Raw genomic sequence first — 16567 nt, 5'->3', positions numbered from 1 at the left:
GATGTTAGAGAGGTGGTGAATATCCAGGAGATAGTTAGGTTTTAAGGGGAAGAGAATGCCTTCAGGTTTGGACATATTAGGTATGAGCTGCCTGTATAGGAAGGAAATCCAGGTAAAGAATCTCACAGACATTAGTGATGGAGGGGGCTGAGGTCTGGACAAGTAGATTTGGGAACCATTTGTGCATCAATGTTAACTGATCCCATTTGAAGCTGATGAGATCCCTGAGAGAATCATCCTTAGGCCTGAGTGTACTCCACAGGTGTGTGAAGGACCCAGAACACTATCTTAAGAGACTTCTACTTCCAGACTCTTCTTACACTCAGCTGTTTTTTTTTTGCTTTTGCTTTTACTTTTTTTTTTGTAAACCCTTATTTTCCATCTTAGAATCAAAACTGTGTATTGGTTCCAAGGCAGAAGAGAGGTAAGGGCTAGGCAATGGGGGTTAAGTCACACAGCTTAGGACATGTCTGAGGCCATATTTAATCTAGGCGCTCCTGTCTCTAGGCCTGGCTCTCAAGCCACTGAGCCACCCAGCTGCCCCCTCTCAGCTGCTTTTTAGGTGAGATTCCCCCCATATTACTCTGTACTACTTCCATTCTATCCCAATTTATAATGTTGGCTTGCCTCTTTCTCTAGTTACTGCAGAGTCAGTACTGAATCTAGAAATGAAAGATTGGCTTCTGGAACATTGTAGAATAACAGTTTTCACATTTTTACTCCCAGGGCAGTTGTTATTCCTGAAGTAATAGTAATAATTAGCCTCTCTGCTAAAGTTCCTCAGCTTGGAAAAGGATCTCTCATAGCATTTGGGATGCAACCCCAGGAGGAATTTAGGATGTGATTATATCAGCCAAGAAAACTTAATATTCATGGGATCATAGATGTCAAACTGGTAGGGACTGAACTGGCCATCAGGTCCAAAGCCCACATTACAGATAGTGAAACTGAGGCAGAGGTTAAGTCACTTGCCCAGGGTGTTAGAGGCCACCTGTCAGAAGCCAATCCAGTCTTCCTAACTCTACACCTATTTGGTCCTGTGCTATATTAGGAGGAGCAAGGCCTCTAGGTAGTCCTCTGCCCCCTGTTTTGGGCAGGACACAGATGACACTGATAAACTGTAGAGTAGCCAGCATCTTAAACCCAGGCCATGTGAGGATTTCCTAAAAAAACTGCAATTTTTTAGCCTTGGAGAAAATCTAGTGTATCCAAAGGACTGTCACATGAGAGAATGAATAATAATAGTACTTAACATTAATATAGCATTTTCAGGATTTGCCAACCATTTATCTGTATTCTGACATTTTGTTCTCAACAACTAGGGGATGTAGGTGCTATTTTTATTTTCATTTTACAGATAAGGAAACAGGCTAAATGATGTCCTAGGGTCACACATCTAGTTGGCACCAGAGAAAAGACTGAAATTCAGGTCTTCCTGACCCTCGAATCTAGTTTTTTAATTTCTCTGTATCCCAGTTTCTTATGGGTCCCTGAGTACAAGTTAAAGAGAAAACATTAGGCTTCATGTCAGGAAAAACTCTGTCAATAAGGGCTATCCAAAAGTACAACAGACTGCCTTAGGAGATAGTGTAGTTCTCCATCAGCAGAAGCTGGATAATCATTGGTCAGGAATGGCGTATAGGGCGTTCTTTTTGGAGTGTGGGTTAGACTTGACAGCTGCCCTTCCAAAAATTCCAGTTATCCATCCAGTAGAATCTTAGATCTGTTTAGATTTTTGTTGTTGTAATGAAATTCAGGAGGACAGGTAGGGCCTTGAAGAAAGAGGGCCTGAGAGGTAGATTTATTACTTCTCCTTTCTCCTCTCCATTTTATATCTTGTTTCTCTTACTCTTACCTTCCTCCATTCCAAAGGCACAATTTACCAAGTACTCTCTTCTCTATTATTTTTCCACCTCTCCCATAATACTTCACTTAAACCAAGTACACATCAGAGGGTTTTCTTTCCTTTACAATCATAATGTCGATAATCTGTCACTTTCAGTTCCGATTATGTTGTCAGCTAGGCTGATAAATCTGTAAAATATCTCGAAATCCCTTGCTGACTAAAACAATTTCTGGAGCATTTCAGTTAGTACCAAAGGCTCAAGGAAGGTTGCCTTTGGCATTAGTAGTTGTGCTCTGGGCACCTACCTTCCCCTCTCCCTTCCTCCCTGACTCTCCAGAGTTTCCCATTGGATTTCAGGCTTAAACAATTCATGGCCTTTTTCCCAGAGCTTCTGCACTTTATCATACTAACCTGTAAGTGGCAACTGTGTGATTAAAGTCACAGTGCTTAAAATGAGCTTTACCTGCCCTGGAGACTGACACTTTCACTGTTCACTGCCTGGGGGAAATGAGGGAAGGAAGGAAATGAGCAGGCGTGTTTGGACACAGTGCTCAGAATCCCCGAGCAAAGTTTTCAGCCCCCTTCCCATGTAAGGACTCAGACTGGGGACCAAGGAAGCCAATTAGTCAGGATCTGGCCACTGAATTCCTTTCTCATAAGAGTGGGGCCAGCAAACATCCCCTGGGGACCCTGGGCTAATCAGTGCTTCCCACCTGTTTTTATTTTAAATGCTGTATTGCTCCATGTCACTTTGGTTAATAGCATATCACAGGACATCAACTGTGCAATGTTTAGATGTCTTAATGAATAACTGAAATTGAAGGAGGCAGCCTGCACAGATCAGTAAAGTTGTTTTATCCGAAACAGAGGCCAGCCATTATTCCACCCACAGGAACTCGTGTATTTATTTATTTTTTTCCTGAGACCATGTTTTGAAATGTGGAAGTCCCCAGCAGACTGCCAGAGCCATCACGGTGACAGCTCACCATTAGAAGCAGCAGTGCCTTCTGGGGAACCAGACTGGCTTTATATTTATCCAAAGTGCCTGAGCTGTCTGTGGGCCAAACCACACTGGGAACCCCCATTAAAATTCGGTGTGGGTCACATTCAAGAAATAAGGTGCAAGTAAGTACTCAATTAACTGCTTGTCTAGTGAAGTATCCTTGACTCACAGTGCCACAGCTTCCTTCACTCTCTCATCCTTTGAAGAACCTGAACAGAGGTGATCCCACATCAGAGAAATTGTGATGAGTTTAGGGAAGAAAAACAAAACAAAGACAGCCTAACAAAGCATTTTTTCCTGCCCTCTATGGCAAATATATAACATACAGAAATGATATGAAGAAACTTATTGTCTTGAAAATCCATTTGATCAAAATCACTGAGATGCTTAGATCAAAGGGTTAAAGATTAATGGTTTTAATTTATCTTTTAATATAGCATTTCTCTAGTAAAAAGCCCCAAGTATAAAACTCAAGTGAACCATAACCAGAAGGTTAATGGATTTTTATCAGCAGAATTTTATAAGTGTAGCAAATAATTATTTGTCACGGTACTCACTGCAATTTCCAAAAAGCCTCAAGAGATTGCCATTTGCAAGATGAAGGAAAAGGCTATTTCTTTCTAAAGAAAAAATTTTCATATTTGCATTTTGTTTAAGAGATCTGGCTAGAGGATACACTATTAGCAGTCCATCTTACTATTATTTATAATGGATTCTTTTTTTTTTTTAAGAATATGGTTCAATAATTAAAACAAGAGTTTTAATGTAAACAAGAGTTTACTATTCTTTCCTAGCTAAGTAGTGCATCTCATTTTTTCAAAGGGCAAACTGTAGTTCTTTCACGGTTTTCTTTCCTATGACTACAGTAAACTTCCTAGTTTGGGATGTTTAGGACATTCAGATTGTATGCCTTAAAGGAGGAGCATGGCTTTTTTCTTTTTCTTTTTTTTTAAGTGCCAGGGAAGTCTGTGCTTTGTCATGTATTCAATCAGAGGCTCAAATTAACAGCCACACAGCGAGTGCAATTTTCCATCCCTCCTCTCGGTGTACAAACACCGAATCTGAGCTGTTCCCTTGCCAGCCCATTCTAAATAGGTTATTTAAAGAAATAGCAACATTAGAACATGCAAGAAAAATGACTGCCATATATGCTAAGGATGGCTTTGAGGGAGGAAGAGGGGAGGAAAGGTATTACACGACTGGCCCTTTCGTACGGCCACCCAAGCCAGACAATAAGCAGACCCGGCTGGACCAGGGCCAGGATTCAGAGCTCTGGCATAGGCTTAGGGTTTTGAACTTTGACAGACAGGAATTAAGGAGGGGAGGAGTCCCTACTCTTAGGAATACTCTGGGATTTCAGCTTAGAGTCCTTTTCTAATGAGGGAACTAAATTTGTTCATCAGTAAAACGGAGAAGCTGGACAAGATAGATTATAAGATTCTACAACTGTGTTGCAGCAGAAGGAATTTTGCAGATGAGTTATAGTAGGCAGCTTGATGGCTCAGTAGATAGAGCGCTGGATTTGGAGTCAAAACCTGAGTTCAAAGATCTGGCCTTAGGCATGACTATCGGTATGACCCTGAGTTTACCTTTGCCTCAGTTTTCTCATCTGTACAATGAGGATAATAATAACCATCTCCAGGGTTGTGGCAAGGCTCAAATGAGATCTCTGTAAAGCACTTGGCACCGTGTGTCCACAACATAGATGCTCTATATTAATGCATTTATTGGATAATTACAATAGGTGACTATTCTTATTAGTCATCTAAAGATGAGGCAAGAGCTATACTTACTATATTTCTAACGCTGACATCCTCATGTACCCTCAGGCGATCCAGCTAAGCCGGGATGGCCAGTATTTGCTCACAGGAGGAGATAATGGAGTTGTCATGGTGTGGCAGGTGTGCGACCTCAGACAGCTCTTTGCTTACCCCGGCTGTGATGCTGGAATTCGGTCCATGGCATTGTCTTACGATCAGAGGTAAAAAACGGACATATTAATAAGCGTTACCATGGAACTCATTCTGATGAATCGTTACATTATTCAGACTTATTCAGTTCCACGTTGTGCCCTTCGCTGGTTTCCAAAGCCCAGCATGGAAAATGGAGTGGAATGAGCTTTCCTCCAGGGGAATCCAGCTGAGCCACAAACCCCATCGGTCTGCTGGCAGGCCTGCCTTCCGGTGGCTTTAGTTTGGGGATTTGCTTGTTTGCTTTGTTACTGTCAACTCGGGAGCTTTATTGGCTCCAGCTAGGACTTAGCATGATTTCTTCCACTGCCCTGTCAAACGACTCACACCAGCTGATGCTGGGCAGGGCCGTTGCTTCTCCGTGAAGAAGCCCTTTTTTAGAATTAGGCAGACTCCTCAATTCAGAGGCCCTGGGGCTCTTCTGCCCTAGCAGTGAATGGGAAAGAGATGCCACCCCCTCAGTCCCCCCAGAAGCTGTTTGGGTTCAAATCCTAAAACTGCTGCTTACCAGCCTGTGCAGCCATGGATGGGTTTTCCATGAGCATTTGACTTTCTGGCCTCCAAATGGGTGGTTTTGACAAATGCCAAGAAATTGAGCGATTCACATCTAACTACCTTCCTGCTTTTCCCAGGTGTGTCATGACTGGCATGGCGTCTGGAAGCATAGTGGTTTTCCACAATGACTTTAACCGATGGCATCATGAATACCAAACCCGATACTGAGACTGGAAATGGGCTAGAACGAGCTCTGGTGACAAGACTTCCGACGTAGAAAGCAGTGACCTGCCATAGCACTGTTCTCTTCTAAATAGCTATTACACCTGAATGTAACTTAAATTTGCTCAAAAAGCAAAATATTTTTTAAAATTAATTGCTATTTTTGTAGACCTTGCTTGACTTTTGTGGGGGAAGGGCAGAGAAGCAGAAAATGTGCTGCTGGGTTCTCTAGTTACAAAATCTATATTTTTAGTCATAATTAGAAGTCTATTTTCACCTATTATAGAATCTACAATAAAGTGAGTTAGGTGACTATTATAGCTACATTATGAAGACATGAATTTCCCCATTTAAAGCTCTATCTGTAATCTTGAAAACTATGATTTTAACAATAGGGAAGTGAGTTATAATGCTGGGGTGTGGGGATTTTAATCTGTGCTACCTGTACTAGACTTTGTGTCTCGTTACTTCCAAATGATTGTATTTCTTGAGCACTGAAGTTTCTGGAATTTAAATAGTAATGTTTAAATTATGATCATTGTAATTTAAAATTTGATGATGAACTATTTCCACTGCTATTCAAGCATGTTTCTAGGTCTAGATGATTAGGTTTCTGGGGGTGACTTTTGAAAGCTTTTGCCTTGTTGAATGGTCAAGAGCAAGAAATCATCACTGACTAGGGTCAGTATTGGCCCCAGAGCAGGTGTGGCATATGTCTAATTTTTACCTGAAATCTTTTAGAGCACACCAACCTGAGAAGATGGAAATGTCCTTAGACTCGCAATCTCTTCTACTTTGGAATTTAATGCAGGTACCAAAGCACACTTCTCCTGTTTTGACTGTGAAAGCACTGAGGCCGACCATGGGTCAGAGCCTTCCCTTCCCTTTCCTCCTTCCCCTGTGCAGAAGCTCCAGGTTTGCAAGCAGCTTTTCTATCCCCTTGTCCGTCCCTCCCCAACTTTTAGAACAGGAGCCCCTCCATGATTCTAGAGCACAGTCATCTGCCCATGTGCTGCACTTGGCAACACACTTTTTACTTCCTCTTTGCATCCAGTTCAACTATGTCATTAAATTTTCTCTACATCCCCTTAGGAAATGAACCGCGATTTATACTAAGGAATAATAAGTTATTTTGGTGTTGCATAATTGATTCTACTTTTCTACCAGATTGCTGTGCAGAATTCTGTGAACATATTTGTGAAAAGGACTGTATTGTTTTGTAAGTCTGTATTGCATAAATAACTTCTTTGTATGTGGTGATCTTGGAGTGGAAACTGACATTCCATATCTATTTCTCTTGCTGCCTACTCAGTAGGTCTCATTTTTCTAAAAATTCAACTATTCTCTAAAGCAAAGATTTGGAATGAGAAAACACTGAGTGAAGAATTGAATAAAATAGAATTTGAAATTGAAATCCTGCCAAGGGTGTCTTCAGTGCTCTCCCACCTCCCTAGCTGGCTCCTCTTAAATACCATTCCACAATTACCTTTGAAAGGGGTGTCGCCCACAGTGTTCTGGGTCCTGTTTGTTCAACTGAACTGAACTGTGGCCAAACCTTGATGTTTTCCTATGTGTGAGCAAAAACCAAGGAGAAAGGCTTTCTGATCCTGTCTGTGAATGACTTACCTTTAGAGGATCTTTCCCAAATGAGACAGCTGCATCCCTGTTTTCCAAAACCATATCAGTAAGGAATTTTATAGAGAGGGCAACTGGGTGGTTCAGTGGATTAAGAGTCAGGCCCAGAGACAGGAGGTCCTGGGTTCAAATTTGGCCTCAGACACTTCCTAGCTGTGTGACCCCCATTGCCTAGTCCTAGTCTGCCTTGGAACCAAAACACAGTATTGATTCTAAGACGGAAGGTAAGGGTAAAAAAAAAAAAGACATCATAGATCAACAAGCCACCAAATGGCCATTAACTAGAAAACTTTTTCAGCTTGGTATGTCATGGATATGATATCCATGTAATAGTAGAAGCAAAAGAGTTCATTTCTCTGCCCCAGACATGCCAGATAACCTTATGTTTAATGCACCATGAAGAATCTTTGGGCATATCTAGTCAAACAGATTAGCCTTAATAATCAGGGCCATCTTGGTTCCTTTATTCTTTTTTCAAATATATGTCCCATAGTTAGGAAAGCTGATACAGAAGTAAAATAGCACTTCAAAGAAACAACATGATTGGTATCCTTGCAAACTGACTTCCACTTAAAGCCATGTCTAAAAGAGAATTGGCCATTTGCTAATTTTAGCTCAAAAATTCATGTCAGAAAACTCATTTTGAACCTACTAAATGCAAGCAAGGGTTGAAACATTTTCAAAAACAGGGTAAAGTTGAGGTGCTACTGTGAGGAAGTATGAAAGACTGGATGGCCTAAAGAAATGCGTCCCCGGGAACAGTGACCCGTAAAGGTCAAAAGAATTGCTCATTTGGTAAGGCATGGATGGCATTAAGAAACATCAGATTTTCCTTCTGATCATGCTTTATCCTCATTTAAAGCAGCGGTTCTCAACCTCTCAATTTGTAGCAATGAGAATACATAATGCCTATCAGGTATTTACATTCCGAATCATAACTGTAGCAACATTACAGTTTTGAAGTAGCCACCAAAATAAGTTTTTGGTTTGGGGTCACCGCAACATGAGAAACTGTATCGCGGGGTCACGGCATTAGAAAGGTCGAGAACCACTGATTTAAAGGGTCCTACGCCAGTCCCAGAGTTCTGCTGTTTTAAGAAGTGCAGCCAGTTCTCAAGGGGGAAAGGTTTAAGAGAACGTGGGTGAAATGAAACCTGACAGACATACACTAGGGTTGGTGTGACTAGAATTCCATAATGGCCCATGGCAGAAAAGAAGTTCTTGTTTTTCATTGAGAACAACAGAAAGAATATCATAAGCCAGCTCTACACAAGACAAGTCACTAAGAATTAACCTATTTATTAAAAACCCCACAGACACATCTCTAGGACAGTCCACAGCGTGCACCCAGGCCAGCTTCTGCGCAGAATGCTACTCGACGTCAGAGCACCGTAAATCTCCAAGGCTCGTATTCCCGTCCTGCCAGCGTGTCCAGGTGATCCCACTCTAGGTGTACTCTAACCCCGAATGATGCCCAATAATAGGCACGCTGTTTACAACAAGCCCATGTGGAATAGCGGGCAGAATGTGAACTCCCTCTTCCACTTCTTGCTCTTCCCAGCAACTATTCAGTTTCAGATTTTCTAAAGAGAAAGAATGTAAGTGAATACAAATAGAAGTGAGAATGAATCACCAGCTGACTCCCATGAACAGTCATTTAATTATGAAAGCATGGTAGTTCTATCATTTGGGATATGAAATCAGAGCAGAAATTTGTCGCCAGATCCTGTTGCTGTGTTTACCAGAGATGAACTTCCTGTCAATGGCCCTTTATCCTTTTAAGTCACTTTTTTGCTCCCACTAATGATTAGCTCTGCCTTCCACCCCATGTATAGGTCCAATCCACTAATTCTCTTCCTAGCCAGGAGGTATTTCTTTGATTTCTTTTGATTTTGGTTGACACTTCCCAAAATCCTCTTCTTGTTATGATTTCCAGAAAGCTTGGGAATTATGCAAGACAAGTATCACAAGCAAGATGTTTTAAAAAGATTAATCAGTCCGTTGTTTTAGAGTCTGCATTGATGAGTCATTCAAGGCCACTGCATCTCTTCTCAACACTATTTCCCCTAGGAAAGAATACTGTGTTTGGGCCCTGCTGCTCCTTTTCCTTTGCAATCTCTTTTATCACGCTGCACGCTTCTCCAGTATTTTTGCCACTCTGCTTTATCTTTGGCGTTGAATCTTGTAACACGGGAGTCATTCCTTGCTCTTCTTGTCTCCAGTACCTCTCTATAATCAGCTGCATTTTAATTATGGAGTCCTTCAGGATTAATCCAGACTTCTTCCAAATTCAGGAATGTCCCTTCTTCCAGTATACAGCCAGGATCCTCCTCTTCACTTCACAGAGATGTTTATGTACATATTTATATGCATATGGTCATATGTAGATGTAGGCATATAAAGGATTCCCCAGCAGGGTGGGCTAGTAGCTACATCTGAGGACAGCCAGCCTCCTGGGAATACTTGACCTTGGGCGCTGTGGATTGAGTGAAGAAGTGGTCCTGAGCTTTGCTGGGGGGAAAAACAACTCCTATCTCACTACAATTTCTTTCCTTGGTAATCCTACGTATTTTGTTTTTATGTATTTTAAAACATTATTCTAAAAAAGGGCCCACAGGTTTCACCAGACTGCCAAAAGGATCCAGGATCCACCCAAAAGAGGTTAAGAAACCCCATTCCCAGGGCAGCTCCAAGACCCCAATAAGAATCATGGCAGACCCACCTATACTTATAGACATCAAACACGCCTTACACTAATCCTATTGAAACACATTAAAAGCTACCTGCCATGTCTATACAACACTTCCTTCCTTCAAATAGTGGCCGTGGCTTCCTCACATTGATCGCTTCACTAAGAAGATCCTCCTTGATAGCATTTCTTCCATTTCGTGTTGTGCGCTTCATGGGCAGCAGGTGCGAGGAAAGAAATCCTCTGGGAAATAGCAAATGTCAATACTCCCGAGGGGAAAATGTACCTGGAACCAGAGAAAGCCATTCCTGCTTTCTCTTCTTAGTTTACTAAAGGTGAAAAATCAGTAGCAAAATTGAATCTGATGATAGGACCGATCTTGGTGTCTAGAATGCCGGTCAGAGCCGCCAGGGACACTGGGGATGACTTGCCAGGCCTTGCTAGCATGAGAGGGACGAGCATCAGAAGGGTGCAGTGTGCATAGAAAGGAACGGAGTATCCCACAAACTAGGAGATGCCAGCTCCTGCAAATGGTATCAAGTCTCTGTGGCCTGGGCCTACCGTGTGTGAGATCAGATCTTGTACTGGTATCTTTAGTCCTTTCAAGAAAACAGATTGTCACAACAGCCAGTCATCCCTCAAGAAGTCCAGATCAGGAAAAACGGGCTCTCTTGGCTTCTTATTCAGTCTCCTTCCTCCTTTCTCCATATCAACAAGTGTTCATGGTCCTTAAACTTTCAACAAACAAAACAGCCGACCTGAGATGGCAAAACCACTCTGCTCCTTTTCCCACTGCTTGTCTTGGGCTCGCTTCTCCTCCCTGGGCAAATCTGCCGTTTCTTAGGCATTTGGTTTTCTTGCATGGCTTGAGGAAGAATCGCTCACCAAAGAGCTTTGCCAGAGCAGCCCCTTCTCCATCCAGCACAATAACTCACCGAGAACACAGAGCTCTCACACCAGGATGTGTTAGTAATAATATTAAGCAGAGAATGAAAAAATGGGCCGCATCTTTGGAGAATGAACTCTTCACTTGCCAGATTACAAACCGGAGGGGGCTTAAGAAATAAATGCTTGCTCAGAAATTTTAATGCCTTGGAAGCTAAAGAGTTGGGAGGGACTTGAAGGGCCATTTAATCCAACCTTCCATCCATTCCCATGATGCCCTCTGGAGTCGCTCTGACGTCTAGCCTCTTGGTGGGGAGCTCGCTACATCCCAAGGCAGCCTATTCTGCTTCTGTCCAATTTTCATGAATGGGGAGAGTTGTTCTTCCTGCTACTGAACCCAAACCTGCCTTCTTGTCACTGCCGAGTGCAGTCTCCTTTTGTCAGTCTGGCAGTCCTCCAAAAGCTGAACGTACCGTGTCCCCCCCTAACATCAGCTGCTCCAAGCCATTCTTCGAGTGAGCCAGCCACCCTGCTTGTCCTCCTGGGGCTTGTGAGCATCCGCATGCCAGGCATGGTCTGACTAGAGTAAGTATAATGATACACTACTACACTCCCATGAATAGAACCAAAGATTAAATTGTGGGGCTTTCTTTTCATAGTGCATGTTACAACTGCTTGATTTTTTTTTTACAACAACCGTTAACCATTCTAGATTCTTCTCATTCTGTATCGGTACATTTGATATTTTTAAAAAACTAGATGTACAATATTACATGACCCCCCTCCCCCCCTTGTCATTTATTCCAGTCTTGTCATCTTGTCAAGATTGTTTTGGAGCTTGATTGTCACCTTCAAATTTAGTTTCATTTCCTTTCCATCCTCGCAGCCACTTAACCTCCACGGGTCTCAGTTTCCTCATCTGTAAAGTGAAGGGGTTAAACTAGGTAGCCTCTGAAGTCTGTCTCCCCATAATGCACTCGTTCACTGCCCAGCCCAGCTTCCTGTTTCCCACAGATTTCATCAGCAGGCTTTGCATGTCTTCCTAGAAATCATTAGTAGCAAGGTCCAACAGAACAGGTGCGAGGACAGCGCCCTGCGGGCTTCACCGAGATGGCATCGGGCCATCGGTGGGGATCCCCTCATCAGGACTGTGATCCGAGTCATACTTTGAAACATTCTGTTAAATGCCATGCTCATGTGCTTACGGCATCGTCCCATTCTCATCAGAAGCCAGGCTGGTTTGGCAAAGATGTCCAACATGAAAGTTTCACTCACTGGTTTTGGGGAGTCGTTTCCCACCTTTCCCTACAAAGCCTCTCTCTCTGGATCTAGATCACTAACTAGCCTTTAGCACAAAGCAAACGCATTTTATCGTCCTTTTACAGAAATGGAAAAAGGGAGGGTGCAAATGGCCTTGAGGCGAATCAGTAGCGGAACTTGGGAACCAGGATCCCAGTGAACGGAAGCTTAGCCAGCCAAGAACGAGCCAAGGCTCAGATTTGGGTTTCTAGGATGATAAGCCATCTCTAAACCTAACTTCAGAACTTCCCAGCCCCCCTCTAAGCTCTGGGCCCTCGTGCCGCTACTATTTATAGTCTACCTTTCTCTGTCCATGAGTTCTTAAAGTTCCATGGAGACAGTGATACAAATGCCTCCTCCTTCCCTTCCTTCAGTCTTTAAGATGGGGAGCCGTCCCCACGTGGCTTCTTGAGCCTCCCAATCTGGGGCCTGTCCCAAAGCGGCGCTGACCTGCTAAAACTGGCTCAAAGAAACAGAAGTGAGTCGGAGTCCTCCAAAAAAGGCTGTGATGGGGCTCTCTCCCTTACTCTGGCTCTTCCCTCCCTCCAACCAGTGATCATTTGCTCATCAAGAAAAAGTTTATTGTAGGTCTGTTAACACTGCTAAGCAGAATGCAAACTCAACATGAAGTCAGAAGGAATCCCACAGGCCCCGCTTGTGAAAGATGAGCAGGTAAACCAAGTCTGTGAATTAGGTACATTATTGAAACCAGCAGAGGAAGAGAGAGGAAGGCGTCCTGGAGGCGGCAGGACGATCAAGGCTTCTCACCTCAGGGCTCCTTCCCGGCCCTGCCAGACTCCAGCAGCAGGATGCTGGAAGAAGATATGGCCACCTGGAGCAACTCAACTGCCATCTTCTCTGTGTCTCCTTTCAGCAGAAGGGCAAACAACCCCAGACCCCACTGACTGGGCACCAGGCCAGTCTGCCATTCAGAAGACCAAAGATCTACTGAGGAGTCATCTCCCTAACAGGGCCTGGGCATTCAGCTTGGGAAGAGGACAGAACAGGTAGGAAAGGAAGGCCATTTCTCCTCATCTTTGAACAAATAAATAGCCAGGGGTTTCATAAGCCACGTGGTCTGTGCTCTCCATTACCGTCCCCTCTCCTCCAAGCCCAGCTTTTGGAAGGGGGGTCCAAAGACTGTTTCTTCTCCCTTTCGGGTGCTCGCCTTTTCTACGCACCAATGTGTCCCTTCAGCAAGACTGGCTGGGCCAGTGAGCTAAGGAGCAAATGAAAAGGTTTTGTCTCTGAGAGAAAAATCCTTCTGTGTAGCCGAGTTCTGGCTGTTCAAAGAAAGGAAAGCATCCTCCAAAGGGTCTGCTGAAAAATGCTTCAGAAAATTACAGGAGGGGATAAGGGAGAGGGTCGAAGTGCTCATTAAACAGTAAATATGAAGTTTAAAAAAAGAGCCCAAATGTGTTTGTCCGAAGTCCACACCACAGCATGCTTAAGGCAGATGCCAGAGCTCCAAAAGTGTCCCACAAGCCTTAGCGCTCTCCAACAATTGCCCCGATTCCCCAGGGTGACAAACTTCCACCCAGGCCACGACAGGGAGAGAGGAAAGGGCTCGGGAGGGGAAAGCCTGGGCTTCCCAACATCCCCAGATGCGGCGGTTGGTCCGGCGGAGTGTCAGTCACGGAGGCGCCGCCAGGACCCAGCCCGTTCTCCGCCGGCGGCTGCAGGAGGGCTGGGGGAGCTAGGTGTCTCCAGAGAAGCAAAGGGATGGAGGTCTGCAGGCTCGGGCACGGGAGGCTCCTCGGCAAGAGAAGGAATGGGAGAAGTTTGCTCCATCCCCGCCCTGCTGGCATCTTGACAGTGCTTGCTGCAGAAAATCTGACCCTCTTTATCTAGAGCTGTGTTCTGCGGATGGAAATAGCACAAGAACAATCAGGTAAGCCCACCACCTACGTCAGGATCATTATTCAAACACCAAACAACACACGGGAGCATGCACTAGCCACCGGAACAGACCAGGAGAAACAGCTCTGGGCTTTCTTCCCCACAGAAACGCCTCCAGGGCCAGGCCAGGCCAGCTCAATTCTGCTCTACGGCACTTAGCCTGTGCCCGGAGCCAAGATTCCAGCAGAGTCCTCTGCAGCCTAACCCCGTGGACCTCATTTTTCCCTGCCCAAGGAAAGGGATTTCTTGATGGGAGAAAGGAAGCTCTCACTCTGCAGTGTCATGAAGGGCTGCTCCGGGGCCAATGGCCAAATAAGGAAGCCTCCCCCCTCGGCTAGATGGATGGTCACCAGAGACTGGCAGAGAAGCGCTGGACTGGGAGTCAGAGAAACTGGGACTTCTGGCCCCTCAGCCATCTCCAGGGTCTCTCCTAGCATTTACTCTATAAAACAGCTTGATCCCTGTTAAAAGTCTTTAAAGAGCTCTCTTGTTCCCCAAAGGAGGCGGGGTGGAACCCTGAGAACGGCTGCCTGCAGTGTGTCCCAGTCCCTCGTGGCGAGGCCGTTCTACTGTTCCACCTTTCTCATTCTGCCCTCGTTTCTGTGTGCCGGCCTCAGATTTCTCTCTACTACACAAGCAAGTGCAAGGCGCTGCTGAAACTGGAATAAATGAGAATCTAGGCTCCTCCAGAGCAGAAGCTGGAGAGAGAATCCGAATCAATGGAGCCAGAGCTGCTAAGGTCGGAACACTACATCCAGCTCTCCGTTCCTCCATTTACCCAACCCCTCAAAGTCCGGAGGTTGGGGAGAGATCTACCCATGAGGATGAGGTCTTTTCCACCCAAAACGTCTGTGATTTCTTGGGGAAAATCTATGAAGGAAAGATTCAGAGAAGACAGAAACGCTTCCCTCCTTCACAGGCGCCGGGCATCCTAGGCAACAGTATTGAGGAAGACAACTGGAATTAGCTAGTCCAGCCCTCTTAGTTTAGCCGCGGGGAAGGCCAAAGGCCAGAGAGGTTCGATATTTTGCCCAAAGCCACACCTCTAAAGAGGGACAGCGCCAGAGACAGTAAAAAGCTGGTGTCTAGACCAGTCTTGCTGTGAGGCCTTGTTATTCAGCCCCGAGAGCCCCCTTTTCCCAAATTCCCACCACAGAGGGAAACCCAGTAAAGCCAGAGTTGTTTCTCCTGGTCTCCTCCTGTAAATTAGACCACCACATGTGTGCGCAGCAGAACAAAGCGTTGCAGTTAGTACGTACCGTTGCCTTGGACCTAGTCAGAGGAAAGCAATGCAGGCGGTGGAGGAGGAAGAAGGAAGGTAGGAAGGAAGCAAGGGACAGAAACTGGACTTACTTTCAACAGAACCAACACCAATCAAACATTTTAAATTATGGTATCTCCACCCCCATGTCCCCCTTAAATAGAAACAGGATTCTGGGCAGAGGCATCCCCTTTCGCCTGAGCCGCTGTTGTTAGGACAGCAGTAGTGAGCTGGGCTTGTCACTGCATATCCCCATCCCGACCACAGGATGGCCTCACCTCCATTTCACTGAGTCTGGGACTCACCCCAATGTAGAAGTGGCCCGTCCCAACCTCAAGCCCCCTGGGACTTCCATGGGAAAGGGCTGCCTGGCAGGACCTACCAGTGACCCAGAAAAATGCTGTCCAATGGCTAATGGGCAGCTCCCACTTAGGGAATTCAAGCCCCTCGTCTGACCTCAAAATCCTGTTCTCAGAAATTGATTTTCCTTGCCCTGGGCCATGGTTACAATATCTGCCTAAGAAACATTTTTTTTAGATAAAAGAAATGTATTTGAAAACAGAAACCCCCAACCTGTCACGGGGATGTTGTTCTTTCTGAGGCTGGGGCCATCATTAACTCTTTGTCCCACCCCTTCTAAAAAGGGTCTGGGGGGAGTTTGGGGGCGGAAGCCCTTTGAATCCCTCCCCTGCCCCATCTAGCTTTTCACTTGGCGGAGAAGTGTGATCACAAGGACCCTCTTTTCTTTGACTACGCTTCATCGGTGAGCAGGACGTCAGGATGTGAAAGAACCAGAAAAGCCCACACCAGTAAGAAGCTAAGCACTGGAATGTGGCAGAAATCCGAGTAGCATGCAGACTGAAGAAGGGCTGTGCATTAGGAACTGCTCTTATTAAGCGTAGCATTTTTAATACCAGGATTCTGCTTCAGGTTTATCCTCAGTCTCAACAGGATAAAGAATGGAGCTCTGAAGGCCCTCTCAAACTGTCAAATCAAACTGTCAAATAAAATGTAAATAAAATCATCAACCTCCTTTCCTGTTAGCTCTGGGAGCAAATGCAACATTCCTCAATCGTCCTGATGCGGTCTCTGGGCACGAGCACTGACCAGACTCCATGAGAAGCCGTGGGCAAATCTCTGAAGGCCAACAGGCTGGGGCTTCCCTCAACCTCCCCGATATGCTCATGAACTCTTCCCCTGTCATGGAACCTCAAATAGGCAAACTCCAGCCTTGCTCGCTATTCAGAGATTCATTGCTGGAAGGAAACCTTCGGTGTCTTCCCCATTGGTGCTGTTTCCTAATTTAGAATGAGCCAGAAGGTCTCCCCCAGGGTCACGGGGAAAGAGTTTGGGAAACCTTCAA

General features: G+C 45.0%; 2 protein-coding genes across 7 annotated transcripts in view; one reads left to right on the top strand and one right to left on the bottom strand.

Annotated features, from left to right (window-relative positions):
- Positions 1-6950, top strand: part of LRBA (LPS responsive beige-like anchor protein) — an 854371-nt gene extending 847421 nt beyond the window's left edge. The window contains exons 55-56 of the mRNA XM_056803808.1: positions 4679-4830; positions 5452-6950. Of these exons, the coding sequence (XP_056659786.1) occupies positions 4679-4830; positions 5452-5542 (243 nt within the window). The 3' untranslated portion in view covers positions 5543-6950. The remainder of the gene's footprint in view (positions 1-4678; positions 4831-5451) is intronic.
- A 664-nt stretch (positions 6951-7614) lies between these two features.
- DCLK2 (doublecortin like kinase 2) overlaps positions 7615-16567 on the bottom strand; it is a 218733-nt gene continuing 209780 nt past the window's right edge. For 2 of the 6 annotated variants that reach the window (XR_008913112.1, XR_008913113.1), the window contains 2 exons: positions 16119-16201; positions 13766-13904 (listed from right to left, as the gene is read on the bottom strand). Coding sequence is in view for 4 of the 6 variants with exons in the window: in XM_056803678.1 (XP_056659656.1) it covers positions 13674-13904 (231 nt within the window). In the remaining 2 variants the exon portion in view is untranslated. Of the gene's footprint in view, positions 13905-15202; positions 15216-16118; positions 16202-16567 lie in introns of all 6 variants that reach the window. The other 4 variants (XM_056803678.1, XM_056803679.1, XM_056803680.1 and 1 more) reach the window with 3 other exon arrangements.

This window comes from Monodelphis domestica, chromosome 6 (genome assembly GCF_027887165.1).
Source record: "Monodelphis domestica isolate mMonDom1 chromosome 6, mMonDom1.pri, whole genome shotgun sequence".
In the NCBI taxonomy this organism is placed as follows: domain Eukaryota; kingdom Metazoa; phylum Chordata; class Mammalia; order Didelphimorphia; family Didelphidae; genus Monodelphis; species Monodelphis domestica.
The sequence above is the reverse complement of the archived record's forward strand: the minus strand, read 5'-3'. Positions and strand labels throughout refer to the sequence as shown.